General features: G+C 43.7%; 1 protein-coding gene across 4 annotated transcripts in view; it reads right to left on the bottom strand.

The window, feature by feature from the left end:
- Window positions 1-780: 780 nt before the first annotated feature.
- Window positions 781-23,344, bottom strand: part of GEN1 (GEN1 Holliday junction 5' flap endonuclease) — an 88,227-nt gene continuing 65,663 nt past the window's right edge. For all 4 annotated transcript variants that reach the window (XM_073568272.1, XM_073568271.1, XM_073568273.1 and 1 more), the window contains 8 exons: window positions 18,836-18,927; window positions 16,549-16,699; window positions 15,648-15,684; window positions 15,491-15,571; window positions 8,886-9,016; window positions 8,066-8,127; window positions 6,510-6,653; window positions 781-3,124 (listed from right to left, as the gene is read on the bottom strand). In XM_073568272.1, coding sequence (XP_073424373.1) covers window positions 1,815-3,124; window positions 6,510-6,653; window positions 8,066-8,127; window positions 8,886-9,016; window positions 15,491-15,571; window positions 15,648-15,684; window positions 16,549-16,699; window positions 18,836-18,927 — 2,008 coding nt within the window. In that variant the 3' untranslated portion in view covers window positions 781-1,814. The remainder of the gene's footprint in view (window positions 3,125-6,509; window positions 6,654-8,065; window positions 8,128-8,885; window positions 9,017-15,490; window positions 15,572-15,647; window positions 15,685-16,548; window positions 16,700-18,835; window positions 18,928-23,344) is intronic.

Here is a 23,344-nt window from a genome sequence, read left to right as displayed (position 1 = left end):
CTGGCTGCAGTGGTGAAGTGTAGCATAGTCAGAGTTGCAGCGGCAAGTTGGGAGGAGGGAAGATGAGTACCATTTGTTTTTTTTCTTACAAGTATTTGAGCGTTAGGGACCAGTTTTCCAATAGATGCAAAATCCATTTATTGTTTAGTGTGGTTACCCAGTGTAAAAATGTAGCGCCATTCTTGTCTGGTATTACAGTTAATCCTTATTCAAGTTATTAGGGCTTAGGCCGAACTGAGACCAGGCCTGTGGAATCGGACGTCAGGGAAATTAAGGAGTCATAGTCAGAGTCGTAGTTGGTGGTTTGGCTTACTGACTCCAAAGCCCTGATTGAGACGTCAGTAAGTCGTGAGCCAAGTACGATCCTAATGTCCAGTCCAGCTGTGGCCCTCCTGACCTAAGAGCCTTAATATATGTCTATGAGGTTGGAGACCTGAGACCGTCCAGACATCACAATACATATTTGGATAGTTTTCATGGAACTCTGCCATTAGATGCAATTCCAGATGCAACCAATAGAGTAGACTGCTGCTTTTTGGGGTAAAAAAATATTTTTTCTTTAAATATTCCACGACTGCCTTAGTCTTGCTACATATCTGTGTGCTTTAGGGCATGATCTAAGAAAAAAAAAAAAAAAAGAAGCTAGACCACAGGCCAAGGTCAGCTCTCATCTTGTGCAATGACCAGACGTCACTTAAAAGGGATTTCCAAATAGTGGACGACCCCTTTAAATATTTAAAATAAAACCAAAGACAAGGGATCAATGATTTACCAAGGTCCTTCTTTAAAAGTGAAGTTCTTTTATTATATAATAATTTTGTGCACATACGTTTGATTGATGTCGCTCTGGTTTTTATGAAATGGGTTCACATCTAAAGCAAAATTTTTAATGGAACCTGTCAGCTCGTTTTTACATTTTGTAGTAATGTCTTCCAGTAAAATGAATCTAGTTTTTCTATATGAGCGATGTGTCTGTAATAAGAAATGTAGCGTTAAATTCATATGTAAATCAGGCTGGAAGTGCACTGGGGTCGTGTCAGTGCACTGGGGTCGTGTCAGTGCACTGGGGGCGTGTCAATGCACTCAGAAGAAGAGGTCCCATTGCATTGACAGCCTGATTTACATATTGCTTCTACATTAGATTTCTCATGACTGGAACAACAGATCTCTACAAAAATGTATTGGTGGACAAGCTCCTATATAGCCATAACACTACTTCTATATATAAAAGTGTATTGATAGGTTCCCTTTAAAATGAGCAGATAAAAGCAATATGGGAAACTCTGATACCAAGAGCTAAACTGTTAAACGGTTATTCCTATTGTAAACCAAGGAATATACCATCAATGGCATTTACATGAATAACGCTGAGCTGCAATATCAGACACGGCCTATGGCCTAGGGTGGCGCTGCTTCTGGAGTAAGAAAAAAAACCCAAAAACTCCTTTAAGTTCAATTGCAAAAGGTATAAAAATGCTTTAAGAAAATGGACAAACACAGGAAAGACTAGAATTAAAATACAAATAAAATGCTGACTGTGCTTCAGGCGTCCTGTACAAGCCCTGAATTACATGATCTCTTTTCCTCCAGTTATGTCTAAAGCAAAATCGGTATACGACTGGCTCTCATGATGTTAGTGCTCAGAGGGAGTTAAGAGGACAGAAAGTCAAAGCCAAGCTCTACAGCAGAATGAAGATGCATTGCTGACTGTTTCCAAGTTTTTGTGCAAAATTTTGGAGTTCTAGTTACAAAAAGGAAAAAAAGTAATCACTGGACGCACATAGACAGGGAAGAGAAAGTAAGAGAAGAAAACATTAACTGTTCTGTAATTGCCGGAGCCTTAGTCTTTCTGACAATGGCAAAGGACTGTCCATGCATATTATAGAGTCATCGTCATCACTCAACTCATCCGGGGACTTGCCATCTAGAACTTTGGTTTCAGGACTTGATAATACGTTATCTATATCAGGAATACTAGAAGTACCCGTACTAAAGGTATCCGGTTCAATGCTAGACGCTGGCTTGACAGGAGCACTTTTGGTTAAGGGCATCTCAGATTTTGTTCGCCCTTTCTTGAAGACATATGTAGGTCTACCAACAGTTCCTTGTTCATCTTCGTCCTCACTGGAAGATGCCATTTTGAGGCACACACTTTTCTTCTGAAGCACTTTTGCCGACACATCATACGCCGTTTTGCTGGGAATGCTTCCATCCGATGCGGACCTCACAGGAGCGACAGCAATCTTCTTAAAAGTGAATGATTTGGTGGTGGGACAACAGTTTGGGTCAGGCTTTCTGGTGGAATGGATTTGCTTCTCACTTTTTTGACAGCTTTGTCCTTCAGTTGACTTGCTATGTTGAAGTGTTTCCTTAAAGTTTAAATTATGGTGAGAACTGGACTTGACATCCCTCAAATTGAGACTTAGGGATATGGGCTTTAAAGGTAAGCGTTTCTTAAGGACACTGGGTTGTTTTGAAGAGGCATTCTTTAAAAGTATCCTTTCCCTCAAAGGCAGCTTTTGTAGATGCGTAATACAAGGAGAGTCAGATAACGCCAAGATTGGTGGTTTGGATTTAGCTTCTAAATTATCCTTACCTGGTCCTAACATTTGTTGGGCTGAGTTGTTGGTTATCTTCACTTGTTGTTCAGTGTTTGGGCCACTGTGGAAACCACATTTGTGACCACTGCTTGTATGAGGCTCAGCTTGAGGAGACATGCTAAATGAGGTGGCTTCCCAATCAATGCTACTCAAATGTAGATCTGCCACCATGCACGAAACATTAGGAGAAGCCACTGAAGACTTTAGTCTGCTATTCGGTGCTGGAGAAGAACATTGACTATCAAGTCTCTCTAAGTCATCTTCTGCATAGACAGGTCTGGTGGAAACTTCTAGGTCACTTGATATCAAGTTGACCATAGGTGGTGTAGGAAAAAGAGTGTCAGGTAGGTCATTCGACCAGTTACTTCTGCTAAGAGAAATGGTGGTTTTAGGGTCTTCACTTTCTTCTAAGATAGGAGGAGGTACATTTGTCTCTACAGTAGGGGTTAAACTAATTTCAGACAGGAGTAAAGCCACATCATCCACATTTTGAGAAACCTTGGGTTTAGGTTTACTTCTCTTATCTACAAAAGAACCAAATATAATTTCGTAAATTTCTTACAATTCTCATCAAGAAACTTCTACTCCAGAGGAGTGATCAATCTGATTTTCCATTATGTTTAGTTAATTAGAAGATTTTGCTAGTGTAAGCACATAGTGACTAGGACAACAGCAGTTGAACTGACTGGTGTCTACAGCTAAGTGTGAAATAGTCAAAGACAGAAGAGGTTAATTTCAGCCCATTACCTCCTCTACACTTTATTGGATGTCTGACTGGACAAAGGACTACACAATCCGAGAAAGAGAGTAATAGAAAAGATGCAATAGACGTATAATGCCAGCGGTTAAGACTCGCGAGTGTCCAATATGTTACACAAACGGCCCATCAGAGCTCAGCAATTTTCCGCTAACTGCACCTATATGTCATCTGCTCGCGTTTAATAACACAAACAAGAGCACGCAACATGGTCAGAAAAATGCTGAGGCTGCAGTACGACAGCTGTATGTAGAAATATAAAGAAATTTGCTCTGTACAAAGTAGTATACCAGCCCTTCACACAAAACTTGTAGAAAAGTATGATATTGCTGCACTGATCCACTGCTACAAGATTAAAATGCTGGTGCACATACCAGTCTAATATATCCAGAAGCTAGCCCAATTTTCATGCTCTGTAACTTGCTATCCACTATTTTTGAGTGGATGCTTCCTCTTCATCAGCGAACTGCCAGCATTATGGGTGCTAGAACTTGCTGTGATTTCCCAGCATGCAGTATGTGACACTGTCCAATGGCTTGCCTGCCCTGAACCAAAATACCACCTCTCTGCTATGTATATATGCAGTTTGATAGACAGGAGAGTCATAGTTGAGAGATAAAGACCCACCAGTACTTCCTTTAGACAGATAAATACCCTACCCCACATGATAAAGACCCGTCCTACTTCCTGTGAAATGATAAAGACCCACCCTGTTATGACTGGGTCACCGAGGAGGAAAGCAAGACCAAGCTAAGCCACAGAAAACCAGAGAGGTTGGTAACTAAGTGGATTGCAGACCCCTGATCCTATCCACACAACTAGCAGTAGCTGTGGAGCGTATCTACGATGATCCTAGACGCCTCGGCACAGCTGGAGAGCTAACTAAGCCTAAAGCAAGATAGGGGAAATCTAAACTGCCCCAGAGCAGACCCCAAAGGAACAGACAGCCCCCAAACATATATTGTCGGTGAAACAAGATGAAAACACAAACGCAGGTAGGAAAATACACTGAGCAAACGATGGGGCCCAAACTAACTAGACAGGACAGGAAAGGAAAGACTCTGTCTGCAATCACGCAAAAAACCTTGCAAAAAATGCCCAACACGTCTGATAGAAAAACACTGAAGTCACTAGACTTCGCCCACTATATCAGCACTCTGGTATATTCTGAAAACAGAGAAAAAGAAGCCAAACTAATAAGGGACAAAAACAAACTGGCACAAGCAGTAACATAAGGATGGAAATTCAGCCAACCAAATCAAATGTGAACAATAGCAAAAGAACACTTAGCTTGAGCATGCAGGGACTGAGCTGGAAACTAAGACCTCAGGAGGCAGGAAAAAAAATCACCAGCAGGGACAGAGGGAGTCGGCTGTCTTAAATCCAGTCAGAAACCCCAGATCTCCAGTCATCCTCCTCATTATCAGGTGGCAGGCCTCTGTTAATTAGATCAGCTCCATTACCTCCAGTAGCCACCAGAGGGAGCCCGGGAAGAGAACTCGCGACCCCTCTATCAATATAACCAGCTCCACTACCTTCACTAGTAACCAGGGGTAGGCCAAAAAGCGAATTCACAACACCACCCCACTTCTTGTAAAATTATAAAGACCCGTCCTACTTCCTGTAGATTGATAAATACCTGCCCCCACTTCCTGCAGAATAATAAAGACCCACCCCACTTTCTGTAGAATGATAAAGACGCACCCCCCTTTTCCTGTAAAATTATAAAGACCGGTCCCACTTCCTGTAGATTGATAAAGACCCGCCTCCACTTCCTGTAGAATGATAAAGATCCACCCCACTTCCTGTAGAATGATAAATATTCACCCCACTTCCTGTAGAACGATAAAGAATCACACTATTTCCTGTAGAATGATAAAGACCTGCCCCACTTCCAGTAGAATGATAAAGACTCACCACACTACTTCCTGTAGAATGATAAAGATCTGCCCCACTTCCTATAGAATGATAAAGACCTGCCCCACTTACTGCATAATGATAAAGACCCATCCTACCTCCTGTAGAATGATAAAGACCCACCCCACCTCCTGTAGAATGATAAAGACCTGCCTCACTTACTGTATAATGATAAAGACCCACCCCACCTCCTGTAGAATGATAAAGACCTGCCCCACTTCCAGTAGAATGATAAAGACTCACCACACTACTTCCTGTAGAATGATAAAGATCTGCCCCACTTCCTATAGAATGATAAAGACCTGCCCCACTTACTGCATAATGATAAAGACCCATCCTACCTCCTGTAGAATGATAAAGACCCACCCCACCTCCTGTAGAATGATAAAGACCTGCCTCACTTACTGTATAATGATAAAGACCTGCCCCACATCCTATAATCCATGTCACCATCTCTCCTGCAACAGGCAGTGGACATCAAGTTACACATCAGGGCGACATCTAGTGGCCCACATTGTGGAGTGATTTTTGGGGTCAGACAATATAATTTATGAATAAAATGATATACAAATTGTCCATCACATCAACCGACAAATGAGATCAAGTTGTCTGAAAGTAAACAGGGCATTTAAAGATACTTGGAGAGCTCTGATGACTTTTTGCAAATTCTTGAATTCTCTGTAAATTAGTAAAAAGTTTTATTTAGCTACATTTTACCAACCCTCTGCTATTCCTCATGAAAATGCAAGAACAAATTGGCAACTGGTTGTTTCCTTAGCCTACACAGTGTCCAGCCAGGCATAATAAAGTCTACCTGTGCTGATAGTCACCTCACCGCACGGATCTCTAGTGTCTGAAAGACGTCAGACGTATATTGTGTGAGACAACACAATACAGAATTAGTGTTAGGCAGTATTAACCCTTGTGCCGAATTACCCTAGACTCCTTCTGTTTGGAACATTACATGGGAGATGCTGTCTTCTAATTGTAATTGTTTTTCATACTTTTCCAGGAGTAGTTACCGAGGAATGGCACAACACAGATTTCTAAGAAAATATTTCTTATGAATCTTATTTACTGGGAAACACAAGTATTTACTAAAACCGGCTTGCCAGGAAGAGCGACAGGTCATTCAGCTCTAAGGCATAACCCATATATCCATATAGCACAAAGACACCGTTCCATTTGGCGGCACATTTACACATCATATCCACTGAAACCTAAATGATACTTACATTTCTGCTTCAGCATCTCGGCCTCTAGTTTCTCTTTCTGGAATAGGTCTGCAATCTGAGGATAGGCCTCCGAGAAGAGCGATTCTTCCTCAATGGTCACCAAGGGGCCATCCGGCGGGTGATCATCGGGGAAAACGTAACTGACTGATACAAAGAAAAGAATATAAGTAAATATATAGAAAAAAACAGCAAAATTAAGTCAGATCACAAAATTAGTTCTGAACCTAGATGTCACATGGCAAAAGTAACTCTTAGCCTCGAAAGGGACAAATAGGACTTCAGAGCCCAGGTGGATTGGGAATGGAACAAACAAAAGCAAAAAGGATCTCGGGCACCAGATGAGCAAAAAATAAAGGACCTCGGGAACCAGAAGGGCAAAAAAAGGACCTCAAGCCTCAGAAGGGAAAAAAAAACAGAACCTCGGGTCACAGAGAGGCAGAAAAAGGACCTCGGGTCTCATAGGGGCAAAAAAAGGACCTCGGATCCCAGAGGGGAAAAGAGGATGTCAGGCCCCAGATGGTAAAAAAACAAACAAAAAAAAACAGATCTTAGGCCCCAGAAGTGTGGAGGGCCTTGGGCTTCAGAGGGAGGAGAAAATGTCCATGAACCACAGAGGGGCAAAAAAAGGACATCAGGCCCCAGAAGGGAGAAAAAACGACCTCAAGGTCCAGAGGGGAAAAAAAAGGACCGCAGGCCAAAGAGATGCAAAAAAAGGACCTTGAGCCCCAAAGGGACAATAAAAAGGACCTTGGGCACCAGAGGGGCAAAAGACAGGCAGCGGGTCCCAGAAAGAAAAAAGGACTATAATCACCAGTGGGCAAAAAAGAAACACCAACCCAAGAGGGCAAAAAATGTCTTTGGATCCCAGAGGGCAAAATGACTATTTATGCAATATAAGCTAAAGTTTGTGACATTTACTAAAAAGAAATGGAAAAAGATAGAATGAAAGGGTTAAACAAATATGGAAACAAATGTGAGAGTGCCTTTGTGTCTGACCATGAGGCACTAAACCATTCACTTGTGGGTCCTAATGTGTAGCTCTCTCCCTATAATCCCTTTATCTCCATTTTCAATTACTTGTCTCTGACAATTCACTAGTGGTGGTGACATCGGGGAGACATGTCATAGAGAAGGTCTACACCATGTAATTACACTCACAGTCACCCTGCACTATGGTCGCATTTATGAAAACTCACAAAGTGATCGAGGGGACGAGACCCACCATCACCCCCCCATTTACTAATCTCCGCTCACTGAAGTAGATATGTGGCCCCCAAAACTACCAGCATTCCCATATTCAAAATACCCTAAAACTCCAGACTTGGACAGGTTGGATTTTAATGCACCCAATTCTTTGTTTCTTCTGAAAGCTCATCAGCGGCATGGCGGATCGGTCGTCTCTAATCTCCTGCTATATAGATCACATGCATGCTCAGACAAACTGAACATCCATATTTATGGGCTGAGTGATGAACAGAATTGCTTTATTTCAGCAGCCGAGGTGGAAGGATTGAGGTCAGGCTCAGGCATGTCATTTTTCTGCTGTGTGTACAAACCTGGCTTCACCCACTCAATTTCTAAGCAGGGAATCCCATTTCTGACACGGGTCTTAACAATTCTTAAAGAAAAAATAATAATAATAATAATAATAATAGCCATAGAAATAAATGATTGCAACAATAACTATAGTAATAATAAAAAATAATTGCAATAGTAAAAATAAATAGTAATCATAATAAATATAGTAATAATAAACAACAGCCATGGCAACAATAATAATAAGAAACAAAAATAACAATAGTAATAAATAATAACTATAGTAATAAAAAATCATAATGGAAATTGTAATAAATAGCAATTATAATTAAAATAATAGTCATGGTAATAACAATACCAATAATAAACAATACGGTAATTGATAATAGCTGCCATGGTAATAATTTTAAAAAAAATTGCAAAAATAGCTACCGTAATTATAAATTATAATAGCCATGATAACAATTATAGATATATATTTTAGTACACTGTTCCTCTGCAGGGGGGATTCTTGTGCTTTAACTTTGCCATACCGTTCCAGACATATGGGGCCTATTTATTTAGTGCTAATTGTTATGGTCTTTATAAGGAGGCGTGGCTCACAGGATCCTCTGGGGCGTGTCTTTAAGATGCTCTGCATTAATTCCCTGTGAGACATGCCTATTTGAAAAGACTATAAAATTAGCCACCGAATAAAAAAAGCCCAAATCTCTAGAATTATATGGCAGATTATAAAAAAATAGGCTAAACAGGGAGTATTGAACTGGCGGAAGGTCCTCTTTAAATGCAAAAGCTACAAAAACTACAGCAGGATGTCAGTAAAGGGGCGCAATCGGTTACCGGACAGCCTGTAGCTGGGCATCATGTCTTCGGCCAGCCTTCCTCTCGTGCATATCGTAGAAGGTCAGCAGGATCAGGACCTTTTCACATGAATAATGTTTGGGCCACTCCATCCATTCTAGAGCAAAATTCTAAGAAAGGACATAAGAAAGTCCCAGTTATGGTACAGTCCATTCATTTACGAGGCCAGAAACAAATCTTTGCTAGCATCACCATCTTCACAGGGTCGGAGGAGTCAATTTATCTCCCATGATTTCTTTGTATTTATTGGTACTGTTTGGTGGCATATTTTGGAGATGTTTTAATCAACTTTTATTGCATTTTTTTGTTGGGAGGGGTGGTGAGGTGCAGTGACCGAAAAACAAATTCTGGCATTTTGATTTTTTTTTCCTTATGCTGTTTATCTTGAGAATTAAATACATTTACAATTAGATAGACTGGATTTGTACAGACGCAGAAATACCAAATATGTGTAGATCAATTCTTTATTACTTTCCTCATAACTTGTAGTAAAAATCATGGTCTCAATTGAAGCCTAGCCTGCAGCGGGGATTCACAGCAGGAACGCAAAGATGGTGGGAGAACCCAGTGAACACCCCAGCAGGATCCTGCCACTTTCATAGATTAATATGGCTACACACCTGTCCCGGGTCTGGGCTCTGCTCCCTACGCCCCGGTTCGCTAAACTTTCTTGTGCTCCATGTTGGGCTTTGCAAGTAGCCCAGTGTGCTCCCATGTGTTGAACGCCTAAGCCTATATAAGCCCTCCCAAGACACATACCTAAGACTTTCTAGTTTGTTTGTGCACAGTTCCTGTCTTCAGTCTCAAGGATGTCTCCTGGCTGCATGTGGTTTCCAGTGCCAGAGTTACCTGTCTGCGGCTTTTGGTACCACTGCTGTCTGCAGTCTCCAGGAAGTCTCCTATCGGCCTGCAGTTTCCGGTAACTTTGCTACCTGTCTGCGGTGTCCCAGATGTCTCCAGTCTGCTTGCAGCTTTTAGTAACTACTATCTGTCTCCGGTCTACAGGACGTCTCCTGTTTGCCTGCATCTTCCAGTAACTCTGCGTCTCCGGGACGTTGCCTGTCTGCTTCCCGCATGCAACACTAGCCTGCTGCGACTATGCCTGTGTGCCCATCCAGACTAAGGGCTTCGAGGATCCAACAATTGGACCCCATTTGTAACAAAAAATATATATGTAGTTAAATAGACAGGTGTTAGGAGGTAGGTGCTAACTGTATAACAGCTCCTGAGCCCACTCCATACTGTGATGAATATATATTTCACGGTGCGGGAAAGGGGTTAATGTTGACATTGGCCAATCATACAATGTGTAAATGGGTCTCCTGATTCTCTAGACAGATCATAGGATTGGGCTTGTTGACCAGGACAAATTTTCACCTTCAACTTAAAAAACAAAACAAAACACAAAACTCGTTTTCAATGAAAGTAATGATACACACTCTATGAGAAAATTGCAGAACATAAAACTTGATAGAGATTGCAACTGCACTGACTAGATAGCGCCCGTGTTTAGGGGAATGGGAACGTCCAGTTGACAATTTATTCACACTTGTTCGAGGAGGAGGAGGAAGAACAACAGAGTAATGGCAGAACGCAGAGCTGACAACTACTTACTAAAACAGAAATCAGGAGACATGACAGATCCTCCTTTGCCAGACATGGGATGTTCTCCACTGTGTACTAAATATTATTTTCCGGGATCAATACAGCACAGAATTTCTAACAATTTGACTTTGTAGGACCGGCGTCCGCTTACAGGATCATGTAACTGTATAAATTCCCACTTGGGTTGTATGCGGAGAAAGCGACGGCCAGCACAGCTGCTTGGTATGAAGGAGGGAATGAAATAAAAACTGAGGTCATGTTATAAAAAAAAAAAAAAAAAGGGAGCGTGAAGAGAATAAGAATGATGAGGCCCGTCACTAGGTATCTAGATGCCACGAAGAGGAAAAAATAGGACAGAAACTTAACGCTAAAATTCTCACTTTCCAGCTCAGTTCCTGGGTCGTCTTCCCTTATGTATATAGAGCGAGCGCTCGCTCAATGTTCGGACACCGCAAAAAAAACTTTTGTATGAAAGTTCTAATGTATGAAAGTTCCAATAGAACTTCCAATCTAAGAGGTGTAACATAGGTTACCGCCTGCTACCTCCAACATCTGTATTGATAGATATTTTTTGCAGTACCCCTCTGCATAGATGGACATTCCCCTGTACTTTTTCTATAAGCTACACCAGGGGTGGGGAATCTTCTTTCTGCCAAGGGCCAATTTGGATATTTATACCATCCTTCGGGGGCCGTATAAACTCCACCCACAAAGTACATCCTGACTCTGGCACTGGTGTCAGGACGTAATCTTTCATTGCATGCCCTCCGATGTTCAGTAGTGAACACTGCGTGTGTGCGCTAACAGAGCAAGAAGAAATTAATGAGCTTGTGGCAATCAAAATACAACGCCCTGCCCAAGAATGCGGTCCCTGAGAATCTGCTCGGGGGCCTGATAAAAGGTCAATGAGGGCCGTAAATGGCCCTGGGGCCTGAGGTTCCTCACCCCTGAGCTATACCACTATATCGCAGCCCTTCGGACAATCTGTTGGCTTCAGTTAGGCGAATAGCATCACATAGAAAATTTCTGCTTTTTTGGTTCAAATACCAAGTGTGCACTGAGAATCCATAGTCTAACAATGCTGGTAATACTTGAGGTTTGTAGATTGGATTGAAATATCAGGAAAACTGAATTTCTATCCAATGTAATGATCCTATGGGTTACATCGGGGTAAAAGTGACTGCATTTTTTAGTCCCCATATTGAGCTGCCATATATGCTGGGGCTTACATTTACCATTTCATGTCTCCTAATGGAAACAATATCTTTCTTGCCTGTCAGCACACCGAAGAATATATGTAAAGGCTGTATACACCTTTTCACATTTTTTTTTTTAATTCTTCATTTGCTTCCTAAAATGTAAAAGTTAAAGAGAACCTTTCAGCAATTTTTTTTTCATCTTGATCTAATTGATGTAATTTTTTTTTTTTTATTAGCAATCAAATATTTGGCACCTAATGAGTTAACACCCACTTCGACTCAACTAAAGTTATCAGATAGATTTCACTGGGGGCGGTAACTAAAATATCTGATAATATCCACCTGAAGTTAGCTCATTAGATGCCACTTTGATTTCCTGTGTGGGGATATTAGCAATGTGTATGGCCCCTAATGAGTTAAGTGTAGTCAAATGATTTAGTTAACGCCCCTAGTGAAATCTATCTCATAACAACCTCCTGGACTTAACTAAAGTTAACTCATTAGGTGCCATACACTATACACTTTGATTGCTAATATCTCCGCAACGGAAAGGTGAAATAAAAAACAAACAAAAACTTCTTATTCCGCAACCACTAATACATTGTGTGTCCATTTCAACATGAAAAATTTGCTGGAAATTAATCTTTAAACAACTTTTTCTGCTGCAGAGAGTCTGTAAGGCCACTTTCACACTTCAGGCTTTCGGTATCCGGCATGGTGAACAGTCCTCTATGTAGCGGAGTGTTTTTGTAAACCAGGCTGAAGAAAGCCTCTGTGCTCAGAAAGCTGCAAGTATGATTTTTCTGGTTAGCCAAAAAAGATATCATTCTCCTAGAATACTTTTGTCTTTGGGGACATTAAAATATTAAAATCGATTTTTCTGGCTAGCATGGTACCCACAAAATAATTATTTTACAAAAATGTTATAAAAGTAACGGAGTCCTGTTCCTGACAGCTCTCCCTGCTCTTCCCCTCCCTTCTCTCAGTGTTACAGATAGCAGCAGGGAAAGGGATGTACGGAATGTACATGATTATGTGATCGCAGGGAAGTGCTATGAATAGTCATAAATGCTGCAGAAGTGCGTGGATAGATATGGGAGGCTCACTTTGCTCCTTAGGGCCCCCATACACATTTTAATGTATATGGAGGCCCCTGCAGATTATTTTGGGTGTGATAAGAATCCAACGTGTCTTATTAAGGACTGCAGATCTCTTAGTTTTCAGCTACATATGTTTCCAGAGGAGTCTGGTAGCTGCTCTCTCTTAGAGAACACAGGAGCACTCGACGGAAGGAGCGTTCCTAGGAATGAGAGACTCAGGAGGGGAGAGAGCTGCTGATCAAACGAGTGTCCAACAGATTTCTACTGTGACATGTAGCGGATCATCAAACAGATGGTCATAATGCTGTTCTGACTAGTGATTGTATGAGGGGAAGAGGGGTACTGACATGACTACCAGGGAGTAGCATGACCCAAAAATAGCAGGCGGGTACGTGGCTGTTATCAGATGCCATGTAGGAGAATGTATATAACACAGCAATGGTAAATTAATGACCCCTGAGGAGTAAAGCTACAGGAAACGTGTAGGGTCATTAAATATAACAGCCAAGCAGAGAGAGGAACAGAAAGAGAGAGAAAAAAAAGTGAGGCAGGCGTGATTCTGGTCTCCTGAAAATAAATGAGACTAATACAAAGCAGACCTCCCCATAACGAATGAGAGCCATTAGCTACAAGTATCTCTTGTCTATATACAACAAAGCCAGTCCTCGTGTGATAAAGGATAAGGATTTAAATAAGCCGAGAAACATAGGATCTTAATGTTACGACGTTGTATTTGTTGTTGAAAACACTAATTACACTGGGCACATCTGAGATGCGATAGCTAAGTTTTAAAGGGAAAAATGTCAACTAAAGAAATGTAATTTATCAGCAGATATAGGGGTGAGCTACAGTACATGCAAACAGCATCTGAAGAGAACCTTTCACCAGTACGTGGTCAAATTGGTCACAAGATGGAATAGTGGCTGCAGAGTTGAATATTTTTATTTTAATATCTCCTCTCCATTGCAGTGATATTAGTTTGTAAAGTATAAATTATAATTAATGCTAAGACAGACTGGGCTTTACCAGAGATTTTTCTATGGGGGCGTGTACTTTTTCCCCTGCATGACATTGACCAATCATAAGCAGAAGGCGTCATGCAGAGGACGAAAAAGAAAATGTCCCTAGAGGACAGAACCAGCTTTCTCCTGTAAAATATGTAATGACACACATACCTGCTTTATTCTGTGATCTCTGCTCTAAATATGTAGAACAGAGCAGATTTATTTTTCATTACAAACACTTCCAGAGTTTTAATCTCCCAGCAGACAGTGTGGGGGTAGGGGAAGTAGAGGAGTTGTGTCTCATTACCAACACTTCTTGCAGCTCTCCTCTCACAACACTGTCAGCTCTGCTCTAGTCCCCTCACCCCACACTGACAGTGCTGTGATATGAGAGCTGCAAAATGTGTTTCCAATGACAAGCAGCTCTGATTTACTCACTGTCCCCAAACACTGACTGCAGTGAGATGAGATCTGCAAGAGGTGTTCGTAATGACGCAAAGCTCTAGTGAACCCTACAGAGGTGGTGAGATATCACGGAGGGGAGCAGGGCTGTGTGTCATAACATGTCTCATAGAGCAGAGACACATTGGCAAATTTTTCGTCCGAGAATCGGATCGTAAAACTTGCCCTGGCCGGCACCTCTCCAGACCTGAACTTGACAGCTGCATAGTAATCCATCACGCTGTCAAGCTCAGGTCAGGAGAGGTGCTGGCCAGGGCAAGTTTTACGATCCGATTCTCAGACGAAAAATTCGCCAGTCTGTCTCTGCCCATAGGAGAAAGCCGGTTCTGACTTTCTCTGGGGTGTGTTTTTTTTATTGCATGACTCCTCCTGCTTATGATTGGTCAGCATCATGCAGGGGAAAAAGTTACTGCCCCAAAGATGGATCTCTAATAACACCCACTTGGACTTGGCCAATCTAAGTCTTACAAGCTAATATCTCCGCAACGGAGATGAGAAATTAAAAAACAAAAAAAAGGTCTGAAAGGTATGCCAATAAAAAAAATATTTTAATAAATATTACAGTTGACTTTGCACTTTGGGAACCAGCTAATACATTTCTTTTGTGAAAGGGGGTTGTACATAAATCCCCACAGAATGAACTGGGTAAAAGAACGTCAGGAAGGGCAGAGGAGAAAAAAAAAGGCTATAGAAAAGGAAAATTACAGGATAGAAGTTGTGATGATATATTAGCTCCTAAAAATCTCAGCACCAAGGGTATACCCAGAAATCACATTCAGCCTGTATTACTGGAAGAGACACTCCCACCAGATAAAAATCTGGAAGTTCACTGGCCGCAGCTCAGTACAATTAAAATGCTCTGTGCATGTGCAAAACAATGGTATCGCTCATATTGGTGGACAAGTGCCTAAACAGCCATACCACTGCTTCCATATGCAAAAAGATGCCAACAGATTCCCTTTTAAAGAACATGGTTGCTTACTTCTAGAACCAGCGCCACACGTCTTCATAGGTTGTGAGAGGTATTGCAACCACATTACAATCAGGAGCTAGAAATGAGTGCACACACTGTGCGCACTGCTGGCCTCCAGGAGTGTCAGTGTGCAAGCACGATTCAGTTACTATAATACCAGGCCCAACCCATAGTATAAAAAAAAAAGTATAGAAGCTAAAAACCACATAAAAAATAAAGACTCTATATATAATGAACGTACCTGGAAGCACAACAGACTGGGCCTCATCCATTTGATCACTTTGACCAATTTATCCTTATTTATGAGAAATTCCTCAATAACCTGGAAAAAATGAAGAAGAATAATCGCGACCACATCTCCAGGTTAAGATCCTGCAGGCAAAATAAAGTCGGCTCACCTCGGGGTACGGGAATCCCTCACGTTTCTTGGCTTTCCTATAGGCAGAGATGAAGAGTACAAAAACGAAAAATCAATCAGGACCTAGGCCGTTCACTGGAAAAATAAGATTTAAAGAAGATCGAACCACTGGATTCACTTTTGAGTAAATGAGGATCAATATGGCCACTGTGTCCGAAGATGGATAAGACTGGGCTGGCCAATTATTTTACTTGTCTGCAGTGATAACTTAAAGGTGTTGTCCAATTTACAGGGCCATTATTTTTTTTTTTTCACTTAAATGTATGCATTTTGTGCTAAAAATAATTTTTGCAATTAGGTTTCATAAAAAAAAGTAGCACCTTTTGACTTTTACTCTTTGTTTTCCTGCTCATTTACCTTCAATGTGGTCTTTGGTCATAAATCAATGAAAAAAGATCAGAAAAAGACTGATGAAAAAGAAACAAGAAAACATCAGACCATAGGAATGAGCTCACTGAATGATTCCCAGTTAACTCATTCTACAGTCAACTGAAGACAGTGCAACACAGACTATAGAAGGCGAACAGAGCAACATTTTTAAGGAAACCCAATTGCACAAGCGAAGTTTGACCAAAAATACATGCATATAAGTGAAAAAAAATGTCTCCCAAGACCTATGTACATGAGCTGATAATCAGAAAAATGCTGGTTCCTGATCATTGACCCATGTAAAGGTGCCACTGATCTACCAACAGACAAGCAAAATACTTGTCAGTTAGCGGATTGGATCATTAATCGTCGCACGTACCCCATTGTATGCTGATGACAATACCATTGTGTGCATGTGCGGTTTGCCAGTGCCTGTGTGAACGGGGTCAATAAATGAGCGCCCAGTCACTTATGTATGGTCGATCGGCCGCTGTAGATGCAGCTGTACGTACATCTTAAGGGTAAACTCCAGTGAATTGCTCTTCTTTTCTTGCTCGACCTTGTGCCAGTCGCAAGGGCAGCAGTAAGCATAGTCATGAGGGTCGCAGAATTTCTCGCTTCCGCAGAATAAGCAGCCTTTTCGCTCGTGCTCTTTGGTAGAACCTAAAACGGGAATGGCGATAAAATATCAGTTCTACGAGAGAACCATCGTCGTCCCTCCAGTCATATTCTGCTTGAAATAAGAATTCCAGAGAAACCTTTCAAACAACTCTGTTATGCAGTCCCTCTGTTATTCCTCCTGGAAAAAGAAAGCAACTGATAACTGGGTATCAACGAAGCTTCTTCCTACACATTCTGAGACCGCCAGCATTGGCTAAAATGGCACATGGCCATCATCATTTCATGGGGGAAGCAGACATGTCAGGAGGGGTGATGGGTTCTTTTTAACTTTTCGCGGCCGGCAGAAACAGCCAGACTCCGCGGCCGGCAGAAACAGCCAGACTCCGCGGCCGGCAGAAACAGCCAGACTCCGCGGCCGGCAGAAACAGCCAGACTCCGCGGCCGGCAGAAACAGCCAGACTCCGCGGCCGGCAGAAACAGCCAGACTCCGCGGCCGGCAGAAACAGCCAGACTCCGCGGCCGGCAGAAACAGCCAGACTCCGCGGCCGGCAGAAACAGCCAGACTCCGCGGCCGGCAGAAACAGCCAGACTCCGCGGCCGGCAGAAACAGCCAGACTCCACGGCCGGCAGAAACAGCCAGACTCCACAACTAGCAGAAACAGCCAGACTCCACGGCTAGCAGAAACAGCCAGACTCCACAACTAGCAGAAACAGCCAGACTCCGCGTAGAAAAGACAGACATGGTAATAAACTGATCGCTGTATACAAAGCACTAAGCAATGCTGTATGTTAAGTATAGAAAGCAGTAATGGTGATTCCTCCTCTCAATTCATGTGATCAACCGATGGCGGAAGAAACTAGGAACTGCTGAGTCTCAGCAGACCCAGATCTGCAACAGAGCATACTGATTTTCTCTGTAAGGTTAAGTTCCCACAATAAGTATTTGGTGCGTTTTTGACGCTCCGCATTTTTGCTGAGCAAAACACACATCTTATAGTTCCAGCAAGGGGGATGGAATTTGTATAATTCTCGTGCCAACTATGATTTTTTTACATAGTGTAAACTGGCCTGCAGTGCGTCTTTCAAATCAGCAACATGTCAATTTCTCTTGTGGTAAATATGCGTTTTATTTGCAGATTTCCCCCACAGACTTGAAAGAGATGAGGAAAATATGCAGGCAAATCACATCTGCTTTATTAGTGCGCTTCCGCAACGGATACACAGTAAAAACGCATTTAATCCGTATATCATTGTTTCAATATCAACGCTATGTAACAAGAAGTGTCCAAAATAAGGTGATTTTATTTCAAACACGACATACCAAAAAAAGGAAAAAAAAAATGACAAAAACGCATAAAAAAAAATAATCATTCAAAAACGCAATGAAAAAAATACAAGTAACTTAATAGGTGCAGAAAATCTGCAAAATCAAAAACACAAAATACTCACCGTGGGAAGGTAGCCCAACTGGGCCTTGTGCTGCCTGGTCCAACCACACCCCCAGAACCAATTATCAGCTTTCTGTCAATATACAGTGAACAAAGAAAGCAGGCAATCAGTGGTGTGGGGTGGGGTTATACACAGCTCAGCATTCCGAGCTCTGCTAGATCTGCAGCAGAGAAAACTATCACAACTGCTACACCCCGTAAACTAAGTGATACAACAGTGGAATCAGGGTGTTATGCACATACTACACACAGGTAAAGGAAGTAAGGAAGATTAGCAATAGAGAGAAGGTGCACCTACACTCAGTTTGGTCCCTGTACAGACTAGTCAATCTCTAACCACACAAATAAAACCATCACCTCGGACCTGACTCCATAAAAGGCCGTTGAGGGGTTTCTCGTGCCTCCTGAAGAACCAGAGGGGAGGCAGCAACACACTGCCAACATGGGGAGAGGAAGGTTTGCAGGTGGACACAAAGACCCAGGGTGACAAACTTAAAGCACTTAAGGGGAGACAGTGAATAGTAAGGAGAACCAAAAATAAATGAAACTAGTATAACCTCCCAGAAACCTAGCAGTGGTAAAAGGAAATGTTGCTGGGAAGTTAGACAGAATATAAGCAGTGTAAATGTAGCAGGGAAAATCCTTTCGTTAAAGGGCTGGAACTCCTTAGCACTTACAGAAAAGATGCAAACCTAGACAATTTGGGGCACAGTATTGGGAATCCATGTACCTGGATGACTGCAAACAGTGCAGTGAACGGTCTTTTTGATAGGCTTGGTGCTCACTGTGGGATCGTCAAAATGTTTCCTCCACTGGTAAAACCTAAAAAGAACAGAACCGTTTACCAAAGAGTACAAGACCAAACCTTGCAAGTCTACTGACCTTCTTGTAAAGTCATTAATCCCATTTATCTTTTATATATAAAGATTATGTTGTTTTTCTAAAGAACCTTTAACTGGTTATTCCCATGATTAAAGGGGATCTGTCAGCAGGATTTCATCCCCAAACTATGTACATGCAGCTCTTTAAGGGAGAAGTCCAGCAATATCTTTACATGGCATGTCCGTTTCTCCCTTACTGAGAAATCAGTGTTTGAATTGATATGCAAATGAGGCAGAAGTGCTATGATAGAGCTAAAGCCTCTGCCTCTCCAGCTTTATTCCCCGCCCTGCCTCCTCCTGCTTGAGTGATACCTTTGCCTAGAGTCACATAGCATAGAAGCTGTCAGTCAACCAGGAAAAAGGGGAACTGGGTGAGGAATAGAGCTGGAGTGACAGAGGATTCAGATCTACAATAGTCCTTCAGCCTCATTTGCATATCAATTCAAAAGCTAATTTCTTAGTAACAGAGGAACGGAACGGCCTTAAAACGGAGGCAGGGCATGTGCACCTCCTGTTCATTCAGGACAGGGCTGCAGCATCTTTTATAAGAGTTCCAGAGCTCCATTTTAGCAATCGCTGAGGGTGTGATCATTGGGACCCCCAGTGATAAGCACGATAAACCCTCTACTACAAACAATATGATTTTGGGGCGAAATATCCCTTTAAAGGGCATCTGTCAGTAGGACCTGCAAGCTCATATGGACAGCTTAGGAGTGTTGATCCTACTAACAGATGCCCTTTAAAAGGATTTGTATCAAGATTCTGCTGTCAATAGGATAGGTGACAACGTCCTGATCGCTGGTAGCCCTACCACTAACGTACAGCAGGATTGTCAGTGAGTGTGCTGAGATATTATGCAGTATGGATATCAGCAACCTAAAGGATTGTCAGTGAGTGTGCTGAGATACTCTGCAGTATGGATCTCTGCAACCTAAAGGATTGTCAGTGAGTGTGCCGAGATACTCAGCAGTATGGATCTCAGCAACCTACAGGATTGTCAGTGAGTGTGCCGAGATACTCAGCAGTATGGATCTCAGCAACCTACAGCAGGATTGTCAGTGAGTGTGCCGAGATACTCAGCAGTATGGATCTCAGCAACCTACAGCAGGATTGACAGTGAGTGTGCCGAGATACTCAGCAGTATGGATCTCAGCAACCTACAGCAGGATTGACAGTGAGTGTGCAGAGATACTCTGCAGTATGGATCTCAGCAACCTACAGGAGTGTCAGTGAGTGTGCCGAGATACTCAGCAGTATGGATCTCAGCAACCTACAGCAGGATTGTCAGTGAGTGTGCTGAGATACACAGCAGTATGGATATCTGCAACCTACAGCAATATTGTCAGTGAGTGTGCTGAGATACTCTGCATTACGGATTAATTCACTGACTTTTTGTACAAATGGTTTTTTTTTTTCTTCACTGATTTTGAAAACTGCGTTTTTGCAAACTGAAGCATGTCACTTCTTTCAGTGTTTTTTCACCCATAGAAAGCAATGAGTAAGTGGAAAAACAAAGACGCTCATTGGGGGACACAGGTACTGTGGGTGTATGCTACTGCCGCCTGGAGGCTGACACTAAGTGAAAAAAAGAGGTTAGCTCCTCCGCCATATACACCCTCGCCCTGATTGCGGGCGGAAACCAGTTTGGTGCAAAAGCAGTAGGGGATCAAACAAAAATCAGACATCAGCCTTAATGAAGGTAACAACATGTCTAGAAAATAACCACCCTAATATCATACAGAGAGCATATTAATTAAATACAGTTAGATATTATGTGCATATGCACTTCATGTTATGCGTTCTTACCTCAAGCGACGCTGGCCTCTTTCTTTTTTCTTTTTTGCATATTAATTAAACAAACAGAAGCCAAATTGGCTATCAGGGTGGGTGCTGTGTCCCCAATGAGCGTCTCGGAGAAAAGGAATTTACGGTGAGTTATCACGAAAATCCATGTTTCTCCTTCGACTCATTAGGGGACACAGGTACTGTGGGACGTCCTAAAGCAGTCCCTGGGTGGGAAGTTGACTCACCGATCCAAGTTACATGCACCTCCTGTCTACTGGTGCGCCACCGCTGCTTGGAGAATCCTTCTACCCAGGCTCGCATCCGCTGAAGCCTGAGTATGGATATTGTAATGTTTAGTAAACGTGTGCAGGCTGGACCGTTTGCTGCCTTGCAAACCTGTTCCATCGAAGCCTGGTGCCGAAGCGCCCAAGAGGCGCTCACTGCCCAAGTAGAGTGTGCTCTGATCCTTGCTGGAATCGGCGCACCTCTGATGCGGTAGGACTCCTGAATAGCCAAACGAATCAATCTGGCTATGGTCGATTTTGAGGCAGCGAGTCCCTTCCTGTGACAATCAGGGAGCACGAACTGCGCGTCTGACTGATGAAAGGGTGCCGTCCGAGACACGTACCTCCTGAGTGCTCTCACCAGGAATAACGCATGCAGGGCCTTTTCCACACGGTGTACCGGTGCTGGACAAAAAGAGGGCAAGACAATATCCTCATTAATGTGAAACAAGGAAACGACTTTTGGCAAAAAGGGAGGCACTGGTCTAAGAACCACCTTGTCTTTGTGAAAAGCCAGAAACAGGGCTCGACAAGATAGGGCTGCCAGCTCAGAGACCCGCCTGATTGATGTTATAGCTACAAGGAACACCACCTTCCAGGAAAGGTATGACAGAACGACATCCTGTAGCGGCTCAAATGGAGCTTCCTGCAGAACGCTTAGGACCAGGTTAAGGTCCCAGGTGTCCATAGGCACCTTATAGGGAGGTACCAAGTGGGAGACCCCCTGAATGAAAGTCTTTACCTGCAAGTTGGTAGCAATCCTGTGCTGAAAAAGGACGGATAAAGCCGATATCTGTCTTCTGAGAGAACTGGGGGCCAAGCCTGAGTCTAGGCCAGACTGGAGAAAAGCCAAGATGTTAGGGACAGAGAATCTCAGTGGAGAACAACCGCGGCCTCGACACCATGCAAAGAAAACCTTCCAGGTGTGGTGGTAAATTTGTGCCGAGGCAGGCTTCCGGGCACTAACCACTGTAGCAACCACTTTGCGCCCAAACCCCGCCTGAGTCCGGGTGGCATATCGGCCCCTGGAAAGTAGATCTGGGAGCTCTGGTAGTTGCCACGACACGTCGGCAAGCAGCTGCACTAGATCTGCGTACCACGCCCGATGAGGCCAGTCTGGGGCCAGCAGAATCGCTGGCGCCCCTTCTGCCTTGATCTTCTTGATGACCCTCCGAAGTAGTGGCAGCGGGGGAAATGGGTATGGGAGACGAAACTGGTTCCATGGCAGAACCAGCGCATCCACGGCGATTTCCTGCGGGTGTCGGGACCGGGCGACAAATACGGACACCTTGGCGTTCACCCTGGAAGCCATCAGATCCACATTCGATGTTCCCTACCGTTGGCAAATCTGCTGAAAGACTTCGGGGTGTAATGACTATTCCCCGGACCCAAGCCCCTGTCGGCTGAGGAAGTCTGCCACCCAGTTTTCTACACCCGGGATGTGGACCGCCGATATCACTGTGCGGTTCCTCTTGGCCCAGTGAAGAACGTGCCCTACCTTGCGCATGGTTGCCCTGCTGCGGGTGCCCCCTTGGTGATTTATGTAAGCCACCGCCGTGGCGTTGTCCGACTGGATCCGGACTGGGCGGCCTGCTAGAAGGTGATGAAAACGCTGCAGAGTAAGCCAGATCGCCCGTATCTCCAACAAGTTGATCGGGAGGCGTGCCTTCTGCGGCGACCACCGTCCCTGGGTCGTGTGGTGGCGAAAAACCGCTCCCCAGCTGAGGAGGCTGGCGTCGGTTGTGACCAACTGCCACTGATCTGAGGGAAAGTGTTGCCCCTTGTGACGCCTCTGGCTAATACGTCCAAGAGTGGACCCTCTGGATCGCGGATCCGGAGCCCCTGGGCCGAGCACACCTGGTGAAGACCGACCCCTGTACAGGGATCGTTAGGGGCAGGACCGCAGGGGGCGGAACCGCGACAGCCGGAGCCAGCAGGGACGACTCGGAGGACAGGCAGACAGAGCAGGAGTAGCGAGGTGGAGGGCAGTAGGAAATGGCTGGGAGCCTACAGGAAAGGTACAGCGAGGACCACAGGGAGGAGACAGGAAGACGGACACGGACCAAGAACAGGGCAGACAAAGGAACAGCAAGGATAGGCAGGGTACACTGAAGAAGGTAGGGCCGATGGGTGCTGCAAGTCACAAACAATCATCAGGCGCCCTCAGAATAGAGCGGACGCCTGATATATGCGGAGACCGGAAGTGCGCCCTACAGACCCTCCCCTAGCGACGCCCCCTGCCAACAGAAGAGGCCGGGGGAACGCGCGTGCGCGGCCTAAGGCCGTCGC

The sequence above is a fragment of the Dendrobates tinctorius genome, unplaced genomic scaffold, assembly GCF_039654945.1.
Source record: "Dendrobates tinctorius isolate UK_male_01 unplaced genomic scaffold, ASM3965494v1 ptg000021l, whole genome shotgun sequence".
Classification (NCBI taxonomy): domain Eukaryota; kingdom Metazoa; phylum Chordata; class Amphibia; order Anura; family Dendrobatidae; genus Dendrobates; species Dendrobates tinctorius.
Note: the sequence above shows the minus strand (reverse complement) of the source record. Positions and strands in the feature narration are given on the sequence as shown.